At 43.9% G+C, this 24,076-nt stretch overlaps 1 protein-coding gene across 4 annotated transcripts in view; it reads left to right on the forward strand.

Annotated features, from left to right (window-relative positions):
* SVEP1 (sushi, von Willebrand factor type A, EGF and pentraxin domain containing 1) overlaps positions 1-23,834 on the forward strand; it is a 459,579-nt gene extending 435,745 nt beyond the window's left edge. For all 4 annotated transcript variants that reach the window (XM_040417268.1, XM_040417271.1, XM_040417270.1 and 1 more), the window contains 3 exons: positions 21,216-21,311; positions 21,728-21,821; positions 23,313-23,834. In XM_040417268.1, coding sequence (XP_040273202.1) covers positions 21,216-21,311; positions 21,728-21,821; positions 23,313-23,343 — 221 coding nt within the window. In that variant the 3' untranslated portion in view covers positions 23,344-23,834. The remainder of the gene's footprint in view (positions 1-21,215; positions 21,312-21,727; positions 21,822-23,312) is intronic.
* The last annotated feature ends 242 nt before the right edge of the window (positions 23,835-24,076 follow it).

A 24,076-nucleotide genomic window follows, 5' to 3' on the forward strand; every position in this document is an offset into this window, starting at 1 on the left:
ATAAACTGGGACTCCGATCGGAACTCCGCTGCCACCAATGATGGGGGGGGGGGGGAGATGGGAGGCCGCACACTGGCCACCAATGTTGTTAATGCTATAGAGGGAGGGGGGGCCGATGGGGGGCGCACACTGTGCCACCAACGAATTATTACAATAGAGGGAGGGAGGGGGGGGCGCACACTGTGCCACCAACGAATTATTACAATAGAGGGAGGGGGGGGCCGCACTGGCCACCAACCTATTATTACAATAGAGGGGGGGGGGGCCGCACTGGCCACCAATGATATTCAAACTGGGGAGGGGGGGGAGGGTCTGCCCCCTGCTGCCTGGCAGCCCTGATCTCTTACAGGGGGCCGTGATCAGCACAATTAACCCCTTCAGGTGCCGCACCTGAAGGGGTTAATTGTGCTGATCACGGCCCCCTGTAAGAGATCGGGTGCTGCCAGGCAGCAGGGGGCAGTCTTGTACACAGTTTGTAGTGTATTCTAACTAGAAGCGTCCCCATCACCATGGGAACGCTTCTGTGTTAGAATATACTGTCGGTTCTGAGTTTTCACGAAGTGAAAACTCAGCTTTGAAAAAGCTTTTATACAGACGGATCTTCGGATCCGTCTGTATAAAAACTAACCTACGGCCACGGATCACGGACACGGATGCCAATCTTGTGTGCATCCGTGTTCTTTCACGGACCCATTGACTTGAATGGGTCCGTGAACCGTTGGCCGTGAAAAAAATAGGACAGGTCATATTTTTTTCACGGCCAGGAAACACGGATCACGGATGCGGCTGCAAAATGGTGCATTTTCCGATTTTTCCACGGACCCATTGAAAGTCAATGGGTCCGCGAAAAAAACGGAAAACGGCACAACGGCCACGGGTGCACACAACGGTCGTGTGCAGGAGGCCTAAAGAGGGGAAAATTGGCTTCTACCTCACAGTTTTTTTTTTGCCTTCCTCTGGATCAACTTGCAGGATAACAGGCCGAACTGGATGGACAAATGTATTTTTTGGCCTTATATATTACTACTATGTTACTATACAGTAAAGCTGACCTGTGCCCTTCATTCTCTGGGTCAGTACAATTACAATGGTACAAGATTTATATAGTTTGTCTTTTGTGTTTTGATACTGAAAAAAAATTAAAAACTTTGGAAAAATGATTTTATTTTTTTTCACTGCCATATTCTGCCCCCCATAACTTTTTTATAGTTACATCGACAGAGCTTTGTGAGGGCTCATTTTTTGCGGGACAATCTCTTGTTTTTATTTATTGGTACAACTTTTTGATCACTTGTTATTCATTTTTTGGGGAGGTGAAGCAATGAAAAAACGCCAAATCTGCCATTTAGATTTTTTATTCATTATGCTGCTTTCGCTGTTTGGGACAAATTTTTTTTATATTTTAATAGTACAGTCATTTTCTAAAGCAGCAGTGCCTATAATATATATTTTATTTCTTTATTTTGGGGAAAGGGGGTGATTTCAGTATAAGGCTCACTGAACAATATAAGGCTACTTTCACACTAGCGTTGTTTAAATCCGGCGTTCAATTCCAACACCGGAACTGCCCGCCGGATCCAGAAAAACTTGTGAAAACGGATTACATTTGAATCCTGATCAGGTTTTTGATCACAATGAAAAAATGCATTGGAAAAAACAGATCCGCCATTTATGGACTTTAACTTTTTTTTCACATTTTTCGGGTTTAACATGCAAAAGCCGGATCCGGTCTGACTGAACACACGGCGCCGGATCCGACGTTAATGCAAGTCAATGGGAAAAAGACCGGATCCGGCGTTCAGTCAAAGTGTTCAGGATTTTTGGCCGGAGGTAAAAATACAGCATGCTACGGTTTTCTGAAAAGCCTGATCAGTCAAAAAGACTGAACTAAAGACATCCTGATGCATCCTGAACGGATTACTCTCCATTCAGAATGCATGGGGATAAAACTGATCAGTTCTTTTCCGGATTTGAGCCCCTAGGACGGAACTCAGCGCCGGAAAAGAAAAACGCTAGTGGGAAAGTACCCTAAGATGGCAGACATTCTCTGTAGAAATAAGTCACTGCCTAAGGAAAACATAAAAATTAAACCAATAACTTTATTCAAATATTAGTTAAAAATGGAGAAGGTGCTCCATTAACTTAGGCAAAACACCAGTATGTGAGAACCTGCTGACCGGGGGTATTTGAATAACCCCCACTGGTCAGTAAACCCCCTATGAGTGCAATACAGTGGAGTTATCACAAATATCCTGCTCAGAATTTGCAAATCAACAGTGGTGAAGCTCAATGGCTGCGGGGGCCAACCACTGCTACACCTAAGCGAATATAGGTGTCAGCTGTGGGTGAGTTATACCAAGATGTACCCCCTACACACAGAACCTATTGATATCTGGTCCCGCATTTGCGGACAAGAATAGGCACTTTCCATTAAGTGCCGGCGATGTGCGGTCCTCAAAATGCGGAACGCACATCGCCGATGTCCGTGTTTTGCAGATCCACGGATCTGTGGATCCGCAAAACACACACGGACGTGTGAATGGACCCTAAGTCACGCTCAACGCGTATCAAAAGCTCTGCTACCTAACAGCAACAAATAACAGATTGACAGGATGACACATCATGTGGTGGGTGGCGGCATCCGCTGTTAGTGTGGCCGTAGCACGCCCGCTAGGTCATTCAATATATGTAGCCAGAATCCCGCCAAAAAGGTGGGGAAAATTCCCTGGTGAACAGCCAATCAGGAGCAGGGCTTTGTATGAGGCTCTCAGCTCCGCCCCCCTTCCCCCCACCCACTCTGTCGGCTTCAATATGCTACCGGAGAACCCCTATGACATGAGCAAAGCTCCATGGTAAATAAGGAACAATAGCAGTGATCATATTAAACAATGTAGGGCATGAAATGCTCAAGTGAGGCAGGAGAGTTCTTAGTAAACGTTAGACACTGCAGATACATACTGTACGTGGTGTATGCTGTGAATGCACTGTATTAGCAATGACCATCACAAAGTGCCAGGAAAGTGAGCGTAGTGACATACTAGTATTAGCTGCAGTGTGCCGTGCAGGTTGTTATCTAAGTCACCATGTTGTATTGTATAATATTTGTAATTATTGGCCTGCATTAGAATATACCAGTAATACGCCTAGGCTCTACAGGCTCTGGCATATTACTACTATGGAACACAGTCAGGGGAAGGTGTTCCTGCCGGGGAAGAGCTCGCTTCCGGCTTTTTAACCTTTCAGATGCCGTGGTCTCATTTGACTGCAATCGGTGTCATCGCACCGGTCCTCTTTAAGGCCTCATGCACACGACCGTTGTGTGCATCCGTGGCCGTTGTGCCGTTTTCCGTTTTTTTTTCGCGGACCCATTGACTTTCAATGGGTCCGTGGAAACAACGGAAAATGCACCGTTTGGCAGCCGCATCCGTGAGCCGTGTTTCCTGGCCGTGAAAAAAATATGACCTGTCCGATTTTTTTCACGGCCAACGGTTCACGGACCAATTCAAGTCAATGGGTCCGTGAAAGAACACGGATGCACACAAGATTGGCATCCGTGTCCGTGATCCGTGGCCGTAGGTTAGTTTTTATACAGACGGATCCGAAGATCCGTCTGCATAAAAGCTTTCTCAAAGCTGAGTTTTCACTTCGTGAAAACTCAGAACCGACAGTATATTCTAACACAGAAGCGTTCCCATGGTGATGGGGACGCTTCTAGTTAGAATACACTACAAACTGTGTACAAGACTGCCCCCTGCTGCCTGGCAGCATCCTATCTCTTACAGGGGGCCGTGATCAGCACAATTAACCCCTTCAGGTGCGGCACCTGAAGGGGTTAATTGTGCTGATCACGGCCCCCTGTAAGAGATCAGGGCTGCCAGGCAGCAGGGGGCAGACCCTCCCCCCCCTCCCCAGTTTGAATATCATTGGTGGCCAGTGCGGCCCCCCCCCCCTCCCTCTATTGTAATAATTCGTTGGTGGCACAGTGTGCGCCCCCCCTCCCTCCCTCTATTGTAATAATTCGTTGGTGGCACAGTGTGCGCCCCCCATCGGCCCCCCTCCCTCTATAGCATTAACAACATTGGTGGCCAGTGTGCGGCCTCCCATCTCCCCCCCCCCATCATTGGTGGCAGCGGAGTTCCGATCGGAGTCCCAGTTTAATCGCTGGGGCTCCGATCGGTAACCATGGCAACCGGGACGCTACTACAGTCCTGGTTGCCATGGTTACTTAGCAATAGTACAATAGTAGAAGATTCATACTTACCTGCTGCTGGCTGCTGCTGCGATGTTCGTGTCCGGCCGGGAGCTCCACCTACTGGTAAGTGACAGCCTCAGGTCTGTACGGCGCATTGCTAAATGAACTGTCACTTACTAGTAGGAGGAGCTCCCGGCCGGACACGAACATCGCAGCTCCCAGGTAAGTATGAATCTTTTACTATTGTACTATTGCTAGTAACCCGCTGCCACCAATGATCGGGCGGGGGGGGGGGGGGGAGATGGGAGGCCGCACACTGGCCACCAATGTTGTTAATGCTATAGAGGGAGGGGGGGCCAATGGGGGGCGCACACTGTGCCACCAACGATTTATTACAATAGAGGGAGGAAGGGGGGGGGGGGGCGCACACTGTGCCACCAACGAATTATTACAATAGAGGGAGGAAGGGGGGGGGGGCGCACACTGTGCCACCAACGAATTATTACAATAGAGGGAGGAAGGGGGGGGGGGCCGCACTGGCCACCAATGATATTCAAACTGGGGAGGGGGGGGTCTGCCCCCTGCTGCCTGGCAGCCCTGATCTCTTACAGGGGGATATGATAGTACAATTAACCCCTTCAGGTGCGGCACCTGAGGGGTTAATTGTGCTGATCACGGCCCCCTGTAAGAGATCGGATGCTGCTAGGCAGCAGGGGGCAGTCATGTACACAGTTTGTAGTATATTCTAAGTAGAAGCGTCCCCATCACCATGGGAACGCCTCTGTGTTAGAATATACTGTCGGAAATGAGGTTTCACGATCTAACTCATATCCGACAGTATATTCTAACATAGAGGCGTTCCCATGGTGATGGGGACGCTTCAAGTTAAAATATACCATCGGATTGGAGAAAACTCCGATCTGATGGTATAAAAGGGACTCCAGACTTTACATTGAAAGTCAATGGGGACGGATCCGTTTGAAATGGCACCATATTGTGTCAACGTCAAACGGATCCGTCCCCATTGACTTGCATTGTAATTCAGGACGGATCCGTTTGGCTCCGCACGGCCAGGCGGACACCAAAACGACTTTTTTTTCATGTCCGTGGATCCTCCAAAAATCAAGAAAGACCCACGGACGAAAAAACGGTCACGGATCACGGGAAAACGGAACCCCGTTTTGCGGACCGCAAAAAAATACGGTCGTGTGCATGAGGCCTAACACTGAACATTCACATGATTGTATTTTTGGTCTGCTTCCAATCCACATTTTTTGAGGTTCCCACGAAGACCCATTAATTTCTATGGGGCTACAAAAAATGAGGATAGCACTAGGATTTCATCCTTGTGCAGTCCGCATCCATGTTGTCGAGTAGCGAATCATAGGACTTTACCTATTTTTGTCCGTTTTGTGTACAAGAATAGGCATTTTTTTCAATGGGGCCTGCAAAAAGTACGGGATGCACACGAACCACATCCATATTTTTGCGGATCCGTAACTGGCAGACCACAAAACTGATATGTTTCTCAGAATACCCCCATCATTTTCTGAAAGATCAGAAGCATGGAACTGGTGTGGAGAGAAAGAAAGGCTGGGACTCAGTCTACCAGTACAGGCCAGATGGGTTCAGTCAAGCACTAGGTGTGCAGTCTCTTACAGATGGATGTGGAGCAGCAAGAAGTAGATCTCTAGGTGAGGACGCAGGAAGGAGATCTACTGTATGTGAGAGCTGAGTAGAGAAGTCTATGAGAAAGGTTGCCGAAGTATGCTCTGAAAAGCAGGCAGACAGAAGCTCTACAGCTGTCAGACAGGGACGTCTGATGTATAGTAAATGACGGACGGTCTAGGATTTTTTTTTGCTGTTTTGTTTTATTTTGTGTTTGCAACCTTCTCAATAAAACCTGATTATGTGTCACCTTGCACCACTAATAAGTTGCCGTTGGTTTACTTTGTATGGAACAGACATGTGTCCTCTCACAATAGGCACATACACAGACTAGTAATGAGTGAATTTCCTGCAATTCTGAAATTTGATTTGTATTTGGTTTTCTTGAATCAAAAATCCCCTAATTGTCCTGAGGAATTGTGTATAAAATTCATTAGTAATGTCAAAGTGATAGGAACACATAGCTATGGGTAAACACATGGCTGCTGGTGGTAACAAGCAAAACTAATTATACTCTCTGATTTTGTATGGGGTTTTTTAATGCTCAAAATGTTCCCTTTTTGGCTGCAAATGCCTGCGCCCTGGGGTCATGTGATCCTGTTTCGTCATCTTTAATGTCTTCTGATCTGAAAAATGGCTAGCACCTTTGTGAGAAACTTGTCTTAATCGATTTGCTCACATCTAACACACAGACAGATGCACATGTAGACGATATGACACAAACACATAAACTCGCCAGTTAGTGCCCTTGTACTAATGACACCAATAATGCCCCTATATAAGTGCATTTCACACTATTTCTAAAGGGGCTACTAACCAATGCACAGAAAGTGACTGAATTTGCCCACATAGAGCCTAATTTTGCACATTTGTCACACCTTGTCCATGCAGTGCCATGCTGTGCCCACATTGAACTAACTGGTGCTCCCATAGATGCATAAAGGTTAAAGGGAACCTGTCACTGGGATTTGGGGTATAGAGTTGAGGACATGGGTTGCTAGATGGCCGCTAGCACATCCGCAATACCCAGTCCCCATAACTCTGTGTGCTTTTATTGTGTAAAAAAAGAAGAGTCATATTTTCAAGCTCTGACTCATCTCAGGTTAATTTGCATATGTATCAAATCGGTTTTTATACACAATAAAAGCACACAGAGCTATGGGGACTGGGTATTGTGGATGTGCTAGTGGCCATCTAGCAACCCATGTCCTCAGCTCTATACCCAAAATCCCGGTGACAGGTTCCCTTTAATGCCCATTTTGTGCCTCCCGTGCCCCTCAGACCCACCATCGTACAGCTCTACTGAACAAGAGCAATGCTTCCATCTTCGGAATTATTTGCCAGTATATTCAAATCCTTAAACCACAATTAAACTGTTCAAATTGTCGCATTATTCTAGGTACAAAATATGGGACTAAACAGTGCAACAGTTTTAGCTAACTCCAGGCATCAATACAAGCACAATTCCAAACCAAACAATCAAATAGTCTCAAATACCAAGCAGGAAGAAAAAATATTCTATTGGGAAGATTGACCGCACACCTTCAAAACTATGAAACGTAATCAACTCCTTAACATGACCATTTTAAGTTAATGCAGAATAAGTCAATACAACATACATACTGTTAAACTACAATCTGGATAAACATACTTCACATTTAACAATCTCAATCACAGTAGCAAATGTCTCTGCTTTATGGCAGGATGCTGAAGGACAGAGAGGCGATGTAATTTAGGGCTATGAACTGCTCAGTTGCATCATTTCTTAGCAATGATTTAAGCATGAAGTGACAGTTTGCAAAGGCTGCAGCAAACTATTTTAGAAGCAATTCTTCATCAGACGAGAGCTACAAACTATTTGGAAACAGGCAAATCAATGACTTCAGTACAAATTCTAGATTTATTGCAAGTAAAGGCTTGTAAGTCGATAAAACACTTCCTGGTGGCCAGAGCAGAGACTAGAAAAGGTGAAATTTACTTTTCTTTTCTTTATTTTATTTCAAGTTGGATGTTTATATGATTTAAATAATAATAATAATGATAATAATATACATATGATGCATTCTCCTAAAAGATGATAACACCTGCTCCCTCATTCCACTATGTCCTTGTAAAAATATGCTGTACTTTAGGCCTCATGCACATGACCGTTGTGTGCATCCGTGGCCGTTGTGCCGTTGTGCCGCTTTCCATTTTTTTTTCGCGGAGGTAAGTATGATGCTTCTAATATTGTAATATTGCTAAGTAACCATGGCAACCAGGCCTGCAGTAGCGTCCTGGTTGCCATGGTTACCGATCGGAGCCCCAGAGCGATTAAACTGGGACTCCGATCGGAATCTCCCCTGCCCGATCATTGGTGGCAGCGGAGATTCCGATCGGAGTCCCAGTTTAATCGCTCTGGGGCTCCGATCGGTAACCATGGCAACCAGGACGCTACTGCAGGCCTGGTTGCCATGGTTACTTAGCAATATTACAATATTAGAAGCATCATACTTACCTGCTGGCTGCTGCGCTGTCTGTGTCCGGCCAGGAGCTCCTCCTACTGGTAAGTGACAGGTCTGTGCGGCGCATTGCTTAATGATCTGTCACTTACCAGTAGGAGGAGCTCCCGGCCGGACACAGACGGTGCAGCAGCCAGCAGATAAGTATGATGCTTCTAATATTGTAATATTGCTAAGTAACCATGGCAACCAGGCTTGCAGTAGCGTCCTGGCTGCCATGGTTACCGATCGGAGCCCCAGAGCGATTAAACTGGGACTCTGATCGGAATCTCCGCTGTCACCAATGATCGGGCAGGGGTAGGGAGGGGAGGCCGCACACTGGCCACCAATGATATTAACCACCTCAGCCCCTATAGCTTAAACACCCTTAATGACCAGGCCACTTTTTACACTTCTGACCTACACTACTTTAACCGTTTATTGCTCGGTCATGCAACTTACCACCCAAATGAATTTTACCTCCTTTTCTTCTCACTAATAGAGCTTTCATTTGGTGGTATTTCATTGCTGCTGACATTTTTACTTTTTTTGTTATTAATCGAAATTTAACGATTTTTTTTGCAAAAAAATGAAATTTTTCACTTTCAGTTGTAAAATTTTGCAAAAAAAAACGACATCCATATATAAATTTTTCTCTAAATTTATTGTTCTACATGTCTTTGATAAAAAAAAAATGTTTGGGTAAAAAAAAAATGGTTTGGGTAAAAGTTATAGCGTTTACAAACTATGGTACAAAAATGTGAATTTCCGCTTTTTGAAGCAGCTCTGACTTTCTGAGCACCTGTCATGTTTCCTGAGGTTCTACAATGCCCAGACAGTACAAACACCCCACAAATGACCCCATTTCAGAAATTAGACACCCTAAGGTATTCGCTGATGGGCATAGTGAGTTCATAGAACTTTTTATTTTTTGTCACAAGTTAGTGGAAAATGATGATTTTATTTTATTTTTTTCTTACAAAGTCTCATATTCCACTAACTTGTGACAAAAAATAAAAACTTCTATGAACTCACTATGCCCATCAGCGAATACCTTGGGGTGTCTTCTTTCCAAAATGGGGTCACTTGTGGGGTAGTTATTCTGCCCTGGCATTCTAGGGGCCCAAATGTGTGGTAAGTAGTTTGAAATCAAAATGTGTAAAAAATGGCCGGTGAAATCCGAAAGGTGCTCTTTGGATTATGGGCCCCTTTGCCCACCTAGGCTGCAAAAAAGTGTCACACATCTGGTATCGCCGTACTCAAGAGAAGTTGGGCAATGTGTTTTGGGGTGTCATTTTACCTATACCTATGCTGGGTGAGATAGATATCTTGGTCAAATGCCAACTTTGTATAAAAAAATGGGAAAAGTTGTCTTTTGCCAAGATATTTCTCTCACCCAGCATGGGTATATGTAAAATGACACCTCAAAACACATTGCCCAACTTCTCCTGAGTACGGAGATACCACATGTGTGACACTTTTTTGCAGCCTAGGTGGGCAAAGGGGCCCACATTCCAAAGAGCACCTTTTGGATTTCACCGGTCATTTTTTACACATTTTGATTTCAAACTTCTTACCACACATTTGGGCCCCTAGAATGCCAGGGCAGTATAACTACCCCACAAGTGACCCCATTTTGGAAAGAAGACACCCCAAGGTATTCCGTGAGGGGCATGGCGAGTTCCTAGAATTTTTTATTTTTTGTCACAAGTTAGTGGAATATGAGACTTTGTAAGAAAAAAAAAATCATCATTTTCCTCTAACTTATGACAAAAAATTCTAGGAACTCGCCATGCCCCTCACAGAATACCTTGGGGTGTCTTCTTTCCAAAATGGGGTCACTTGTGGGGTAGTTATACTGCCCTGGCATTCTAGGGGTCCAAATGTGTGGTAAGAAGTTTGAGTTTGTGTAAAAAATGGCTGGTGAAATCCGAAAGGTGCTCTTTGGAATGTGGCCCCCTTTGCCCACCTAGGCTGCAAAAAAGTGTCACACATGTGGTACCTCCGTACTCAGGAGAAGTTGGGCAATGTGTTTTGGGGTGTCATTTTACATATACCCATGCTGGGTGAGAGAAATATCTCGGCAAAAGACAACTTTTCCCATTTTTTTATACAAAGTTGGCATTTGACCAAGATATTTCTCTCACCCACTATGGGTATATGTAAAATGACACCCCAAAACACATTCCCCAACTTCTCCTGAGTACGGTGATACCACATGTGTGACACTTTTTTGCAGCCTAGATGCGCAAAGGTGCCAAAATTCCTTTTAGGAGGGCATTTTTAGACATTTGGATAACAGACTTCTTCTCACGCTTTGGGGCCCCTAAAATGCCAGGGCAGTATAAATACCCCACATGTGACCCCATTTTGGAAAGAAGACACCCCAAGGTATTCAATGAGGGGCATGGCAAGTTCATAGAAAAAAAAAATTTTGGCACAAGTTAGCGGAAATTGATTTTTTGTTTTTTTTTCTCACAAAGTCTCCCTTTCCGCTAACTTGGGACAAAAATTTCAATCTTTCATGGACTCAATATGCCCCTCAGCGAATACCTTGGGGTGTCTTCTTTCCAAAATGGTGTTATTTGTGGGGTGTTTGTACTGCACTGGCATTTGAGGGTCTCCGCAATCATTACATGTATGGCCAGCATTAGGAGTTTCTGCTATTCTCCTTATATTGAGCATACGGGTAATGAGATTTTTTTTTTCCGTTCAGCCTCTGGGCTGAAAGAAAAAAATGAACGGCACAGATTTCTTCATTCGCATCGATCAATGTGGATGAAAAAATCTCTGCCAAAAAAAGAAAAAGGAGGGGAAAGGCGTCTGCCAGGACATAGGAGCTCCGCCCAACATCCATACCCACTTAGCTCGTATGCCCTGGCAAACCAGATTTATCCATTTTATCCATTCACATCAATCGATGTGGATGAATAGATCATTGCCGGGATTTTATTTTTTTTTTATATATATACAAAGTGTTTGCCAAAGCATATGAACACCGCCACCTCCTCAGCTCATATGCCTCGGCAAACGTATCTTTTACTGCAGAGGAGAAATCTCGTCTTGCAGCGCCGCATACACCGACTTGAGTGTAATCTGACAGCAGCGCAATGCTTCTGTCAGAATGCACATCAGTGCTGCAGCTCGTTCATCGGTTGGTCCACCTGGAAGGTAAAAAAAACAAAACAAAAAAGAAAAAAACAGGCCGCAACACAATAAATTTTATTAACTTTATAATAACTTTTGAACAGAACATAAACTTTTTTTTACTTTTTGAACTGAAGTTAACTTTTTTGCTTACCTTTTTTTTTTTTTTTTTTTACCTTTTATAGGACAAACCTCTCCTTCCCCATGGGACAATGTGCAAAGCGCAAATCACCCAAAGATGTGGCGAAGTACATTATGCACTTTATCCCAGGTGAAAGGAGAGGTTTGCAGTAGCTGTGAGTAAAAGGGCCCTAATTGCCCTGTGTGCCTGTCCTGTGAGATGCAATCCCTATGCTAAGTGTACCTGTGTGTGGTACTTCCGGAAACACTCTCCAAAGCATAGGGCAGGGTGGTTAGGACAGTCAGGACAGAAATAGCGGGTGTCACGCCTTATTCCACTCCTGCTACAGACACGACATCTTTTTCGGGGTGACGGTTGGGTTGAGGTACCAGGAACGACACTGGGGAAATGTCGCTCGTGTAGACGGCTAACTACACTGGTGGATGGGGCCACGGAACCTTCTGGATACAGGAGGTTCTCGATGATCTCTTCCTGGAATTTTAGGAAGGATCGTGTTCTCCCAGCCTTACTGTAGAGAACAAAACTATTATACAGAGCCAATTGAATCAAATATACAGACACCTTCTTATACCAGCGTCTGGTTCTGCGGGACACTAAATACGGAGACAACATCTGGTCATTGAAGTCCACCCCTCCCATGAGCAAATTATAGTCGTGGACACAGAGGGGCTTTTCAATGACACGGGTTGCTCGCTCAATTTGGATTGTCATGTCTGCGTGAATGGAGGAGAGCATGTAAACGTCACGCTTGTCTCTCCATTTCACCGCGAACAGTTCTTGGTTACACAAGGCAGCCCTCTCCCTCCTTGCAAGACGGGTCCTAACGAGCCGTTGGGGGAAGCCCACGCGACTAGTTCGCGCTGTGCCACAGGCGCAAATCTGTTCTAGAAACAAATGCCTAAAGAGGGCCACACTTGTGTAGAAATTGTCCACATAAAGATGGTACCCCTTGCCAAATAAGGGTGACACCAAGTCCCAGACTGTCTTCCCACTGCTCCCCAGGTAGTCAGGGCAACCGACCGGCTCCAGGGTCTGATCTTTTCCCTCATAGATCCGAAATTTGTGGGTATAGGCTGTGGCCCTTTCACAGAGCTTATACAATTTGACCCCATACCGGGCACGCTTGCTTGGGATGTATTGTTTGAAGCCAAGGCGCCCGGTAAAATGTATTAGGGACTCGTCTACGCAGATGTTTTGCTCGGGGGTATACAAATCTGCAAATTTCTGGTTGAAGTAGTCTATGAGGGGCCGAATTTTGTGGAGCCGGTCAAAAGCTGGGTGGCCTCTGGGACGGGAGGTGGTGGTGTTGCTAAAATGCAGGAAACGCAGGATGGCCTCAAATCGTGCCCTGGACATAGCAGCAGAGAACATGGGCATGTGATGAATCGGGTTCGTGGACCAATATGACCGCAATTCATGCTTTTTAGTTAGACCCATGTTGAGGAGAAGGCCCAGAAAAATTTTAATTTCGGAAACTTGGACTGGTTTCCACCGGAAAGGCTGGGCATAATAGCTTCCCGGGTTGGCGTATATAAATTGTGTGGCATACCGGTTTGTCTCTGCCACGACTAAGTCCAAGAGCTCCGCAGTCAAGAACAGCTCAAAAAATCCCAGGGCCGAACTGATCTGAGCCGTCTCAACCCGAACTCCAGACTGGGCGGTGAAAGGGGGAACTAATGGTGCGGCTGAAGTTGGTGACTGCCAATCAGGGTTTGCCAGCACCTCAGGGATTCTAGGGGCTCTACGGGCCTGTCTGTGCGGTGGCTGCGACGGGGTAACTACTGCACGTGCCACCATACCAGCTTCAACTGCCCTTCTGGTGCTCGCCACTTCACCATGTTGTACGGCAGTGCTGGTACTAGGTCCAGGGAGGGCTGCGCTGCTGGTGTATGCCTCACCACGTGATCCGGCAGCGCCAGCCCCACTCTGCTGCTCTTGAAGCGGATCCTGCGTAACCTGTGGTCTAGCGACACTGGGCCGGGTACGCCTGGTGCTATCAGGGACCTCAGCCTCCTCGTCCGAACTTTGGGTCAGAGAGCCACTGCTTTCTACAGGTTCATATTCTGACCCGCTAGATTCGTCAGATGAGGGTTCCCATTCCTCATCCGACTGGGTCAGAATCCTGTAGGCCTCTTCAGAAGAATACCCCCTGTTTGACATTTGGACTACTAAATTTAGGGGTATTCCCTGAGACTACCCAAGAAAAAAAGCAAGCCTGGCTTACAAAGTAGAGGCTAGAGAAGTACCGGAGGCCGCTGCGGTTGATAAAAAATATCAAAACTGATTTTTTTATCGCCGCAGCGCGTGTAAAGTGAATGTGCAGTGATCAAAAAAAAATAATTTTTTGTCACTGCGGTGGGGCGGGCGTGGGTGAACGCACGTGTGGGCGACCGATCAGGCCTGATCGGGCAAACACTACGTTTTGGGTGGAGGGCGAACTAAAGTGACACTAATACTATTATACACTGCGTGCAGAATTATTAGGCAAATGAGTATTTTGACCACATCATCCTCTTTATGCATGTTGTCTTACTCCAAGCTGTATAGGCTCGAAAGCCTACTACCAATTAAGCATATTAGGTGATGTGCATCTCTGTAATGAGAAGGGGTGTGGTCTAATGACATCAACACCCTATATTAGGTGTGCATAATTATTAGGCAACTTCCTTTCCTTTGGCAAAATGGGTCAAAAGAAGGACTTGACAGGCTCAGAAAAGTCAAAAATAGTGAGATATCTTGCAGAGGGATGCAGCACTCTTAAAATTGCAAAGCTTCTGAAGCGTGATCATCGAACAATCAAGCGTTTCATTCAAAATAGTCAACAGGGTCGCAAGAAGCGTGTGGAAATACCAAGGCGCAAAATAACTGCCCATGAACTGAGAAAAGTCAAGCGTGCAGCTGCCAAGATGCCACTTGCCACCAGTTTGGCCATATTTCAGAGCTGCAACATCACTGGAGTGCCCAAAAGCACAAGGTGTGCAATACTCAGAGACATGGCCAAGGTAAGAAAGGCTGAAAGACGACCACCACTGAACAAGACACACAAGCTGAAACGTCAAGACTGGGCCAAGAAATATCTCAAGACTGATTTTTCTAAGGTTTTATGGACTGATGAAATGAGAGTGAGTCTTGATGGGCCAGATGGATGGGCCCGTTGCTGGATTGGTATAGGGCAGGGAGCTCCAGTCCGACTCAGACGCCAGCAAGGTGGAGGTGGAGTACTGGTTTGGGCTGGTATCATCAAAGATGAGCTTGTGGGGCCTTTTCGGGTTGAGGATGGAGTCAAGCTCAACTCCCAGTCCTACTGCCAGTTTCTGGAAGACACCTTCTTCAAGCAGTGGTACAGGAAGAAGTCTGCATCCTTCAAGAAAAACATGATTTTCATGCAGGACAATACTCCATCACACGCGTCCAAGTACTCCACAGCGTGGCTGGCAAGAAAGGGTATAAAAGAAGAAAATCTAATGACATGGCCTCCTTGTTCACCTGATCTGAACCCCATTGAGAACCTGTGGTCCATCATCAAATGTGAGATTTACAAGGAGGGAAAACAGTACACCTCTCTGAACAGTGTCTGGGAGGCTGTGGTTGCTGCTGCACGCAATGTTGATGGTGAACAGATCAAAACACTGACAGAATCCATGGATGGCAGGCTTTTGAGTGTCCTTGCAAAGAAAGGTGGCTAGAATGGTCAATGATTTGTTTTTGTTTTGTTTTTGAATGTCAGAAATGTATATTTGTGAATGTTGAGATGTTATATTGGTTTCACTGGTAAAAATAAATAATTGAAATGGGTATATATTTGTTTTTTGTTAAGTTGCCTAATAATTATGCACAGTAATAGTCACCTGCACACACAGATATCCCCCTAAAATAGCTAAAACTAAAAACAAACTAAAAACTACTTCCAAAAATATTCAGCTTTGATATTAATGAGTTTTTTGGGTTCATTGAGAACATGGTTGTTGTTCAATAATAAAATTAATCCTCAAAAATACAACTTGCCTAATAATTCTGCACTCCCTGTAGATCTGACCGTGATCAGTTTTGATCACTTACAGATACTATAAAAGTACAAATGCTGATTAGCGATACGCTAATCAGCGAATAAGGGACTGCGGTGCGGTGGGCTGGGCGCTAAATGATCCCTAAACTACCTAACCAAGGGGCCTAAACTATCCCTAAAACCTAACAGTCAATACCAGTGAAAAAAAAAAATGACAGTTTACACTGATCACTTTTTTCCTTTCACTAGTGATTGACAGGGGCGATCAAAGGGGTGATCAAAGGGTTAATTGGGGTGCAGGGGGTGATCTGGGGCTAAAATGTACTGTTGGTGCTACTCACTGTGAAAACTGCTCCTCTGCTGGATCCAACTGACGAAAAGGACCAGCAGAGGAGCAGACAAGCCATATAACAGATCATATTTACTAATATGATCTGTTATATGGTTTGTGATTCGTTTTTTTGAAAATCGCCAACCTGCCAGCCAATGATCGTGGCTGGCAGGCTGGTGACGAACTTGTCCTCTAACTTTTGCCGGCCCGCGATGCGCATGCGCGGGCCGGCTTTGAGCGAAATCTCGCGTCTCGCGAGATGACGCGTATATGCGTGACTCTGCGCAGCGCTGCCGCCTCCGGAACGCGATCCTGCGGTTAGGCGGTCCGGAGGCGGTTAATACAATAGAGGGGGAGCGGGGGGGGGGGGGGGGCGCACACCAGCCACCAATGATATTAATACAATAAAGGGGGAGTGGGGGGGGGGCGCACACTGGCCACCAATGATATTACAATAGAGGGGGGGAGGGGGGCCGACGGAGGCCGCACACTGGCCACCAATAATATTACAATAGAGGGGGGGGGGCGGGGGGGGGGGCCGCACACTGGCCACCAATGATATTACAATAGAGGGAGGGAGGGGGGGCGCACACTGGCCACCAATGATATTACAATAGAGGGGGGCGGGGGGGCGCACACTGGCAACCAATGATATTCAAACTGGGGAGGGAGGGGGGTCTGCCCCCTGCTGTCTGGCAGCCCCTGATCTCTTACAGGGGGCTGTGGTACCCACAATTAACCCCTTCAGGTGCGGCACCTGAAGGGTTAATTGTGCTGATCACAGTCCCCTGTAAAAGATCGGGTGCTGCCAGGCAGCAGGGGGCAGTCATGTACGCAGTTAGTAGTATATTCTAACTAGAAGCGTCCCCATCACTATGGGAACGCCTCTGTGTTAGAATATACTGTCGGATCTGAGTTTCACGATGTAACTCAAATCCGATGGTATATTCTAACATAGAGGCGTTCCCATGGTGACGGGGACGCTTCAAGTTAAAATATACCATCGGATTGGAGAAAACTCTGATCCTATGGTATATTAACTCCTGACTTTACATTGAAAGTCAATAGGGGACGGATCCGTTTGAAATTGCACCATAATGTGTCAACGTCAAACGGATCCGTCCCCATTGACTTGCATTGTAATTCAGGACGGATCCGTTTGGCTCCGCACGGCCGGGCGGAGTACGTCTACTAAAATACATACTCTCAAATGATCCAGAGATCCTCTCCCCATACTGCTAAAATTAATCATCAATGGGCCCGCAAAAAAACAGAAGTTACTCCATGTGCATTCCGTTTCCGTATGTTCATTCCGCAAAGAAATAGAACATGTCCTATTATTATCCACATTATGGACAAGGATAGTACTGTTCTATTAGGGGCCAGCTGTTCCGTTCCGCAAAATACGGAATGCAAACGGACGTTATCCATATTTTTTGAGGATCCATTTTTTCAGACCGCAAAATACAAACGGTCATGTGCATGAGCTCTAAAACTGTTGCCTTTCAGTATTGGGGCCTTGGGTAGGAAATCAAGCAAGTACAAAGTGCATGGAGATTTTATGTTTCTCTTATGTGTATTCCTTCTAAACTCCAAAAACGTACCAATGTGTAACTTACATGGATGTATCTGAGATAGGGAAATCAGGGTGGGTTTCACATTGTGGACAGGGACATGGCAGCGATGGCAATCCCTGTGCATTATGAAATATGCTGGCGCTACCTAAACAACAGGAATATAAACACAGGAAAGCATAGTTATTGGAGATTACAATTAGGCTTGGGTGAATCAAGCTTCGGATCATAGACCCGAAGTTGATTTGTTCAAACAATTCATTTTAATGCTGTATGGAGACCTGTCTCTGTACAGGATTAAAATGTATTGCCTCCGCGGAGGAAAAATATGCTTCAGCTGAAGTTGCGCGATCCTACAGTGAATTAATTCGGTATTCATTTCTGCATCTTTAAAAACATTTGAAATTTGGAATCCAAAGTCAGGTTTGGTACCAGCTGGCACCTCAGTACCAAACCTGACTTTGGATTGCTATTTTGAAATGTTTTTAAAGACACAGAAGTGATTACCAAATTCATCCTCCAAAGTCTTGTGCAACTTCGGCCGAAACGAATTTTGCCTCTATGGAGGCAATACATACTATACAGAGACAGGTCTCCATACAGCTTTAGGCCCCTTTCACACATGCGAGAATTCCAGGTGGGTGCAATGCGTGAGGTGAACGCATTGCACCAGCACTGAATCCGGACCCATGCACTTCAATGGGGCTGTTCAGATGAGTTTCACGCATCACTTGTGCGTTGCGTGAAAATCGCAGCATGTTCTATATTTAGCGTTTTTCACGCAACGCAGGCCCTATAGAAATGAATGGGTCTGCGTTAAAATCGCAAGCATCCGCAAGCAAGTGTGTTTGCGGTTTGATTTTCACGCATGGTTGCTAGGAGATGATAGGGATGAGAAACCCCATTAAAGTCTAATCACTGTATTATTTTCCCTTATAACATGGTTATAAGGGAAAATAATAGCATTCTTAATACAGAATGCTTAGTAAAATGTCGATTGAGGGGTTAATAAATAAAAAAACATAACTCACCTCATCCTCTTGTTCGCGCAGTCGGCATCGTCTTCGTTCATCTTCTTTCAGGACCTGCAAAAGGACCTTTGATGACGTAATCACGCACACCACTTCATTCAGCATCACCTGCGCTGACGTCACCATGCTCACCACGTGGTGAGCGTGATTATGTCATCAAAGGTCCTTTTGCAGGTCCTGAAAGAAGAAGAAAGAAGACGATGCCGACTGCGCGAACAAGTGGATGAGGTGAGTTATTTATATATTTTTTAACCCCTCCAGCCCTATTGTACTGTGCATTCTGTATTAAGCTATTATTTTCCTTTATAACCATGTTATAAGGGAAAATAAAAAAATGAATAGGACACCTACCGTAACCTAAACCCGAACTTCAGTGAAGAAGTTCGGGTTCGGGTCTGGGTACCACATTCAGTTTTTTTAACGCGTGGAAAAAACTGAACATCGAAACACAATCACAGTCAAAACTGACTGCTATTGCGTGCCTACTCGTGCAGTTTTCCCGCTATGCACACGCGCATCCGGAGCAAATCCGGGACGCCCGTGTGAAAGAGGCCTTAAAACAAATTGTTCTTGATCTAAAGCTTGATTTGCTGATCACTAATTATAAGCAGTGGAATAATCCTATCAGACATTCCTAAAAGGTTACAACTTGAAAAATGCCCTGTATCGTTCAAGGGTATGCAAAAATATCAAATTTAACCCTTTCAAGACTGGGTGATTTTTCTGTGTTTTTGTTTTTTACTCCCAGCCTTCCCAAAGCCATAACTGTTTATTTTTTTATTCACATAGCCATATGAGGGCTTGTTTTATACGGGACATGATGCACTTTCTAATGACACAATTTACAGTTGCATACAATGTGGTGGAAATCAGGAAAAAAATTCCAAATGGGGTGGAATTATAAAAAAAAAACACCATTCTGCGACAATTTTATGGCCTTTTTTACACCATTTTCTATGCAGTAAAATGGACCTGATACTTTTATTCTCTGGGTCAGTACGATTACAACAATACCACATATGCATAGTTTTTCATGCGTTTTAATACTGAATAAAAATTAAAAACTTTGGAAAAAATAACGTTTTCTTTGCATTGCCATATTCTGACCCCCATAACTTTTTTTTTATTTTAATGTGTATAGAGCTGTGTGAGGGTTCATGTTTTGCAGGGCAATCTGTATTTTTAATTGATACCATTGGTGTATTGGAGTGTATATAACTTTTTGATCACTTTTTATTCATTTTTTAAAACCATTTTGACTCTTTTTTTTCCTATTTCGCCGCTTCCCATTTATATTTTAATAGTACAGGTGTTTTAGCATTCAGCGATGCCCATTATTTAAATCTTTTAAATTATTTATATTTATAAAATTTTGGGGAAAAGGGGATGATTTGAATTTTTATATTTTAAAAATATATATTTTTAAAAACTTTTTCCCTAGGGAACTATAACAAGCAATCATTAGATTTATGGGTGAGCGAATTGCGCTTCAGATCCAAGATCCAAAGTTAATTTATTCCCCAAGCTCGTTTTAATGCTGTACGGAGACCTGGTGGCAAAATGTATTAAGTCCGAGGTACCAGTCGACTGCCGACTTCGGATTGCTGTTTTAAAATGTTTTTAAAGTTGTAGAATCGAAGGCCGAAGTTAACAAATTTTGCCTCCGCGCAGTGTATATATTTTTAAGTTGTACGGAGATAGCATTAGCATACCCCTAATTAGATTACTTTTCTCACAGACTCCAATTTATTAGGATTGGAGTTTGTGAGAATTACGCTGTGTTCCTATGGAGCCCTGCCATAGGCAGGAGCTCCATAGGAACTAACATGCGGCAGCCCTGTAGTACAGAGGCTGACGCGCACTACATCCGGCTCCCCAGATCCTCGCCAGGGGAGCTGGTACACAGACGGAAATGCACACTCCCAGTCTTTAAAATGGTTGTCTCACTTCTGTATATGGTATTTATCATGTAGAGAATGTTAATGCAAGCCACTTACTAATATATTGTGATTGTCCATATTGCTTCCTTTGCTGTCTGGATTCATTTTTCCATCACATTATACACTGCTCGTTTCCATGGTTACAGACCACCCTGTAATCCATCAGTGGTGACCGTGCTTGCACAATATAGGAAAAAGCACTAGATTAGTAAGTGCCTTGTATTAACTTTCTCTACATGATAAATGCTATTTGCTGAAGTGAGACAACCCCTTCAACTTCCCAGATGCCATAGTCACATTTGACCACTACATCTGAGGGGATAAATGTATGCGATCAACGATATCTCACTCACGAGCAGGTGCCATTTTTAAATGCCCGACTGCTGGCGTAAATTTACGAGGGGCAGTCGGGAAGGGGCTAATAACAAAAAATACAGTTATTTCTAATATGTCCTTCTTGGATCTATGAACCACAACTTATATAGAACAATTCAGCTATACGACTCAATAAGACCATTCCAGAATTAATCAGCAATCTTATGTATCGCATATTTCTAGCATCCTTTGAAACTCTAAAATATTAGCCTACTTTTGTTTAAAGTGGAAATGTTGCATGAATATTCTGCCCTTGTCATTGTCTGCATAGTACCAGTACAGGTCCACTATGTCATTGTGCCATATATACAATCTGTTTTGTCTTTCAGCAATTTGCATCCTACCATGTCTAAATGGAGGTCGTTGTACAACTCCATACAAATGTGACTGCCTAAATGGATGGACTGGATCTCGCTGTCATCTTGGTAAGTAATGAAGATGTTTCTTGACTAGACATATAGGAGGTCATTTATTAAGATCATCGTTTTAATAACCCTGTGCGCTGGCAGTGGATGCGCTGAAGTTATGTAGAGGCGCCGGTCTCTAAATAACTTAGGCTCATCCACCGCATGTCTAAATCTACACCAGCTTCTTTACTGCCGTAGATTTAGAACACTTTCTACGCCTAAAACCTGCTGATCTGCCCCCTTCCCGCCCACGCCACGCCCCATTTTTATTAGAACCGGTGTGAGCAGGGAAAAGTCGCAGATCACAGCGCAAATAACCGGCCTATATCTAAAAAAATAACAGGCCTATATCTGATAGTAAATGACCCCACCTAGTGATTTTCTTAAACCCTTACATTGGATGAAACTAGAAAATATGTTCTTTCTTCTAATAGCGGTTTGCCAGTCGCCTTGCTTAAATGGAGGTAGATGTATACGACCAAACAGATGTAATTGCCCACCAAGCTGGACAGGGCCTGACTGTTCTAGGTAAGTACTGTTTATATGGCAAACCGTTCAGTGCAGGGTAGTAATACTCAAAGCTCGATCTATGTTGTGTTTACAGAGTCAACTGTAAATTGTAAAGAAAGCCTTGAAATGTCACGGAAAATGTGGTAAATGCTCTGAAACTGACCTTAATCCCGAGAATTAATGGGCTGTGATCACGCCAGCCACTCACAACCAGTTACTTTTTAGTGGACTGGAATGAAACTCCCTTCAGGTGAACTTTAGTGCAGTATCTGCTCAATGACAGATCACACATGGAAAATTTTTGAAAGTGTCATTTCCTTTACTAAACATGCGGCCCCTTAGTGCTAGTGCTGGTGGAAGTCCCACAAAATAAATCCCACGATCAGTAAGCAATAGTATATACTAGACATTCTGTAGACATTCAGGATAAGACTTGCTAAATTGCCACCAATTCCGCTTTATTATAAGTCAATGGTCACAGGATGCATCCCTCCTGACCCTTGTCAATGTATACAAGATGGATGTATATATTGACAAGGGTCATTGGGAAGGTCAGTTTGTAGTATAAATGCGGAGGGTGCCCAATACTTGTGCCGTTCATTGGATTTGATGCCTGCAACTTTCATTGGCTATGGACAGCTGATGAACGGTACAGTTCTCAGCGCTGACAGAAGAAAAAAGTGAAGCTCATTGAGGAGAGAGGATCGGGAACTACACTGTAGAGTTTGTCAGGAGAGGAGGTCCTTTTCGAGGCAGCTAGGGAGGATGAAATACCAACTTGACTGAAAATGTGGATAATCTCTGCAAGTTGCAATCACATGATATGTATTCCAGCTAGGGGGCATTATCACAAACATTATTCAATTAAAATGCCCTGAGGGGAAGGCCCGAAGAGGAGAGGGTTATAAACGGCCAAACCCTTTTGGTAACGTGATTAGATGATGTCTTGACACAGAGGAGATAGTAAGCTGTTTCTGATGTGCCGAACAGAATAGAACTACAGAAGTCTTGGGGTCAGGGTACTAGAAGAAAAGGCCAGCTTTGAAAATTTAATTCAAGGTACAGTATAGGAATCAAATGCATATCTGGGAGAGGGCTTCAAATGGAACACACTTTTTTTTATTTATTGGAAAGCCTATTTAAGGCTACTTTGTATATAAGCATTATGTCACAAACTCCATTGACAGTAATTGTAGCACATCATTCCAACCTAAAATTGATATATATATCTATGGTGGCATCAAGCTGTGAGGTACAGAAAGTCAAATTAGCCATTATATTGACTTATGCAAATCTTGTAGCCAGTGTGATATACACTTTGTATGGTTTTGTAATTTCCAATTTATTATTCACAAAGTCCCTTAGAAACAGAAGCAGAGAGACACATTCAAGATGAGCTATTCTTCCTCAGTGCTTTAATTCCTTTTAGGATGTGATCCATGTTTCCTTTTGATGTGCCACATCTGCAGTTTTAATCACGTCCTGTTTTCCTTTTTTTGTTTCTTTCAGAAAAAGAAAGAATGGGTTTTCTCCTTTTTAGTGGTAAATTGGATTTGCTGCACAGAAAAGAATCCATTTCATGCAGGATCTAAAATGGAGTGCATTTTAATTCAAATTTGAATGCCATAATGTGATATATTTTCTTAAGCTTGTGGATGTTTTTTTTTTTAAGTTCTTCTGTATTTTCATATGCAAATGTATATTAATAATATGCTGCTGAAAGTTGAATGTTAATTGAATGGGAATATTGTATATACTTTCTCAAGGTTCACTTAAATACTGCATCTAAATGGGTTTAACTTCCCAGGTAATGGTAGGGGATATGCCTGTGATGGCAGATAATGAGCAGAAAAACTGAAAAGATCAGAATTCAACAATGTTTATATATCTTTTGCTGTCTTTCTGTTAATTGGATTCAAGATTCAGCAAAAAAAAAATGTTTATTTTGCTTATTGTAACTATGTTGTTGATGTGAATTACTCATAAAAGGAAAGGCTTACAATCCATTTTATAATAAAAAGAAAGAACTCATATTTGTCCCTATATTTTATTTTAACATAATGTATATATTTCATAATGTGTGGATATTGGTCCTTACACCACCCAATGTGAACCACTCTGTGATTATACCATATACAGGTATTACTCCATATTTCAACCTATAGCAGCAACTGTAGTGTGAATATTGTATCAATTACACATAGTGGAAAATCTAGGATTGTGGGGGAAGGAAAGTCATAAATGTTTTTGCTATTAATATGATTGGTCATCAC

The sequence above is a fragment of the Bufo bufo genome, chromosome 2 (assembly GCF_905171765.1).
Source record: "Bufo bufo chromosome 2, aBufBuf1.1, whole genome shotgun sequence".
Taxonomy (NCBI): domain Eukaryota; kingdom Metazoa; phylum Chordata; class Amphibia; order Anura; family Bufonidae; genus Bufo; species Bufo bufo.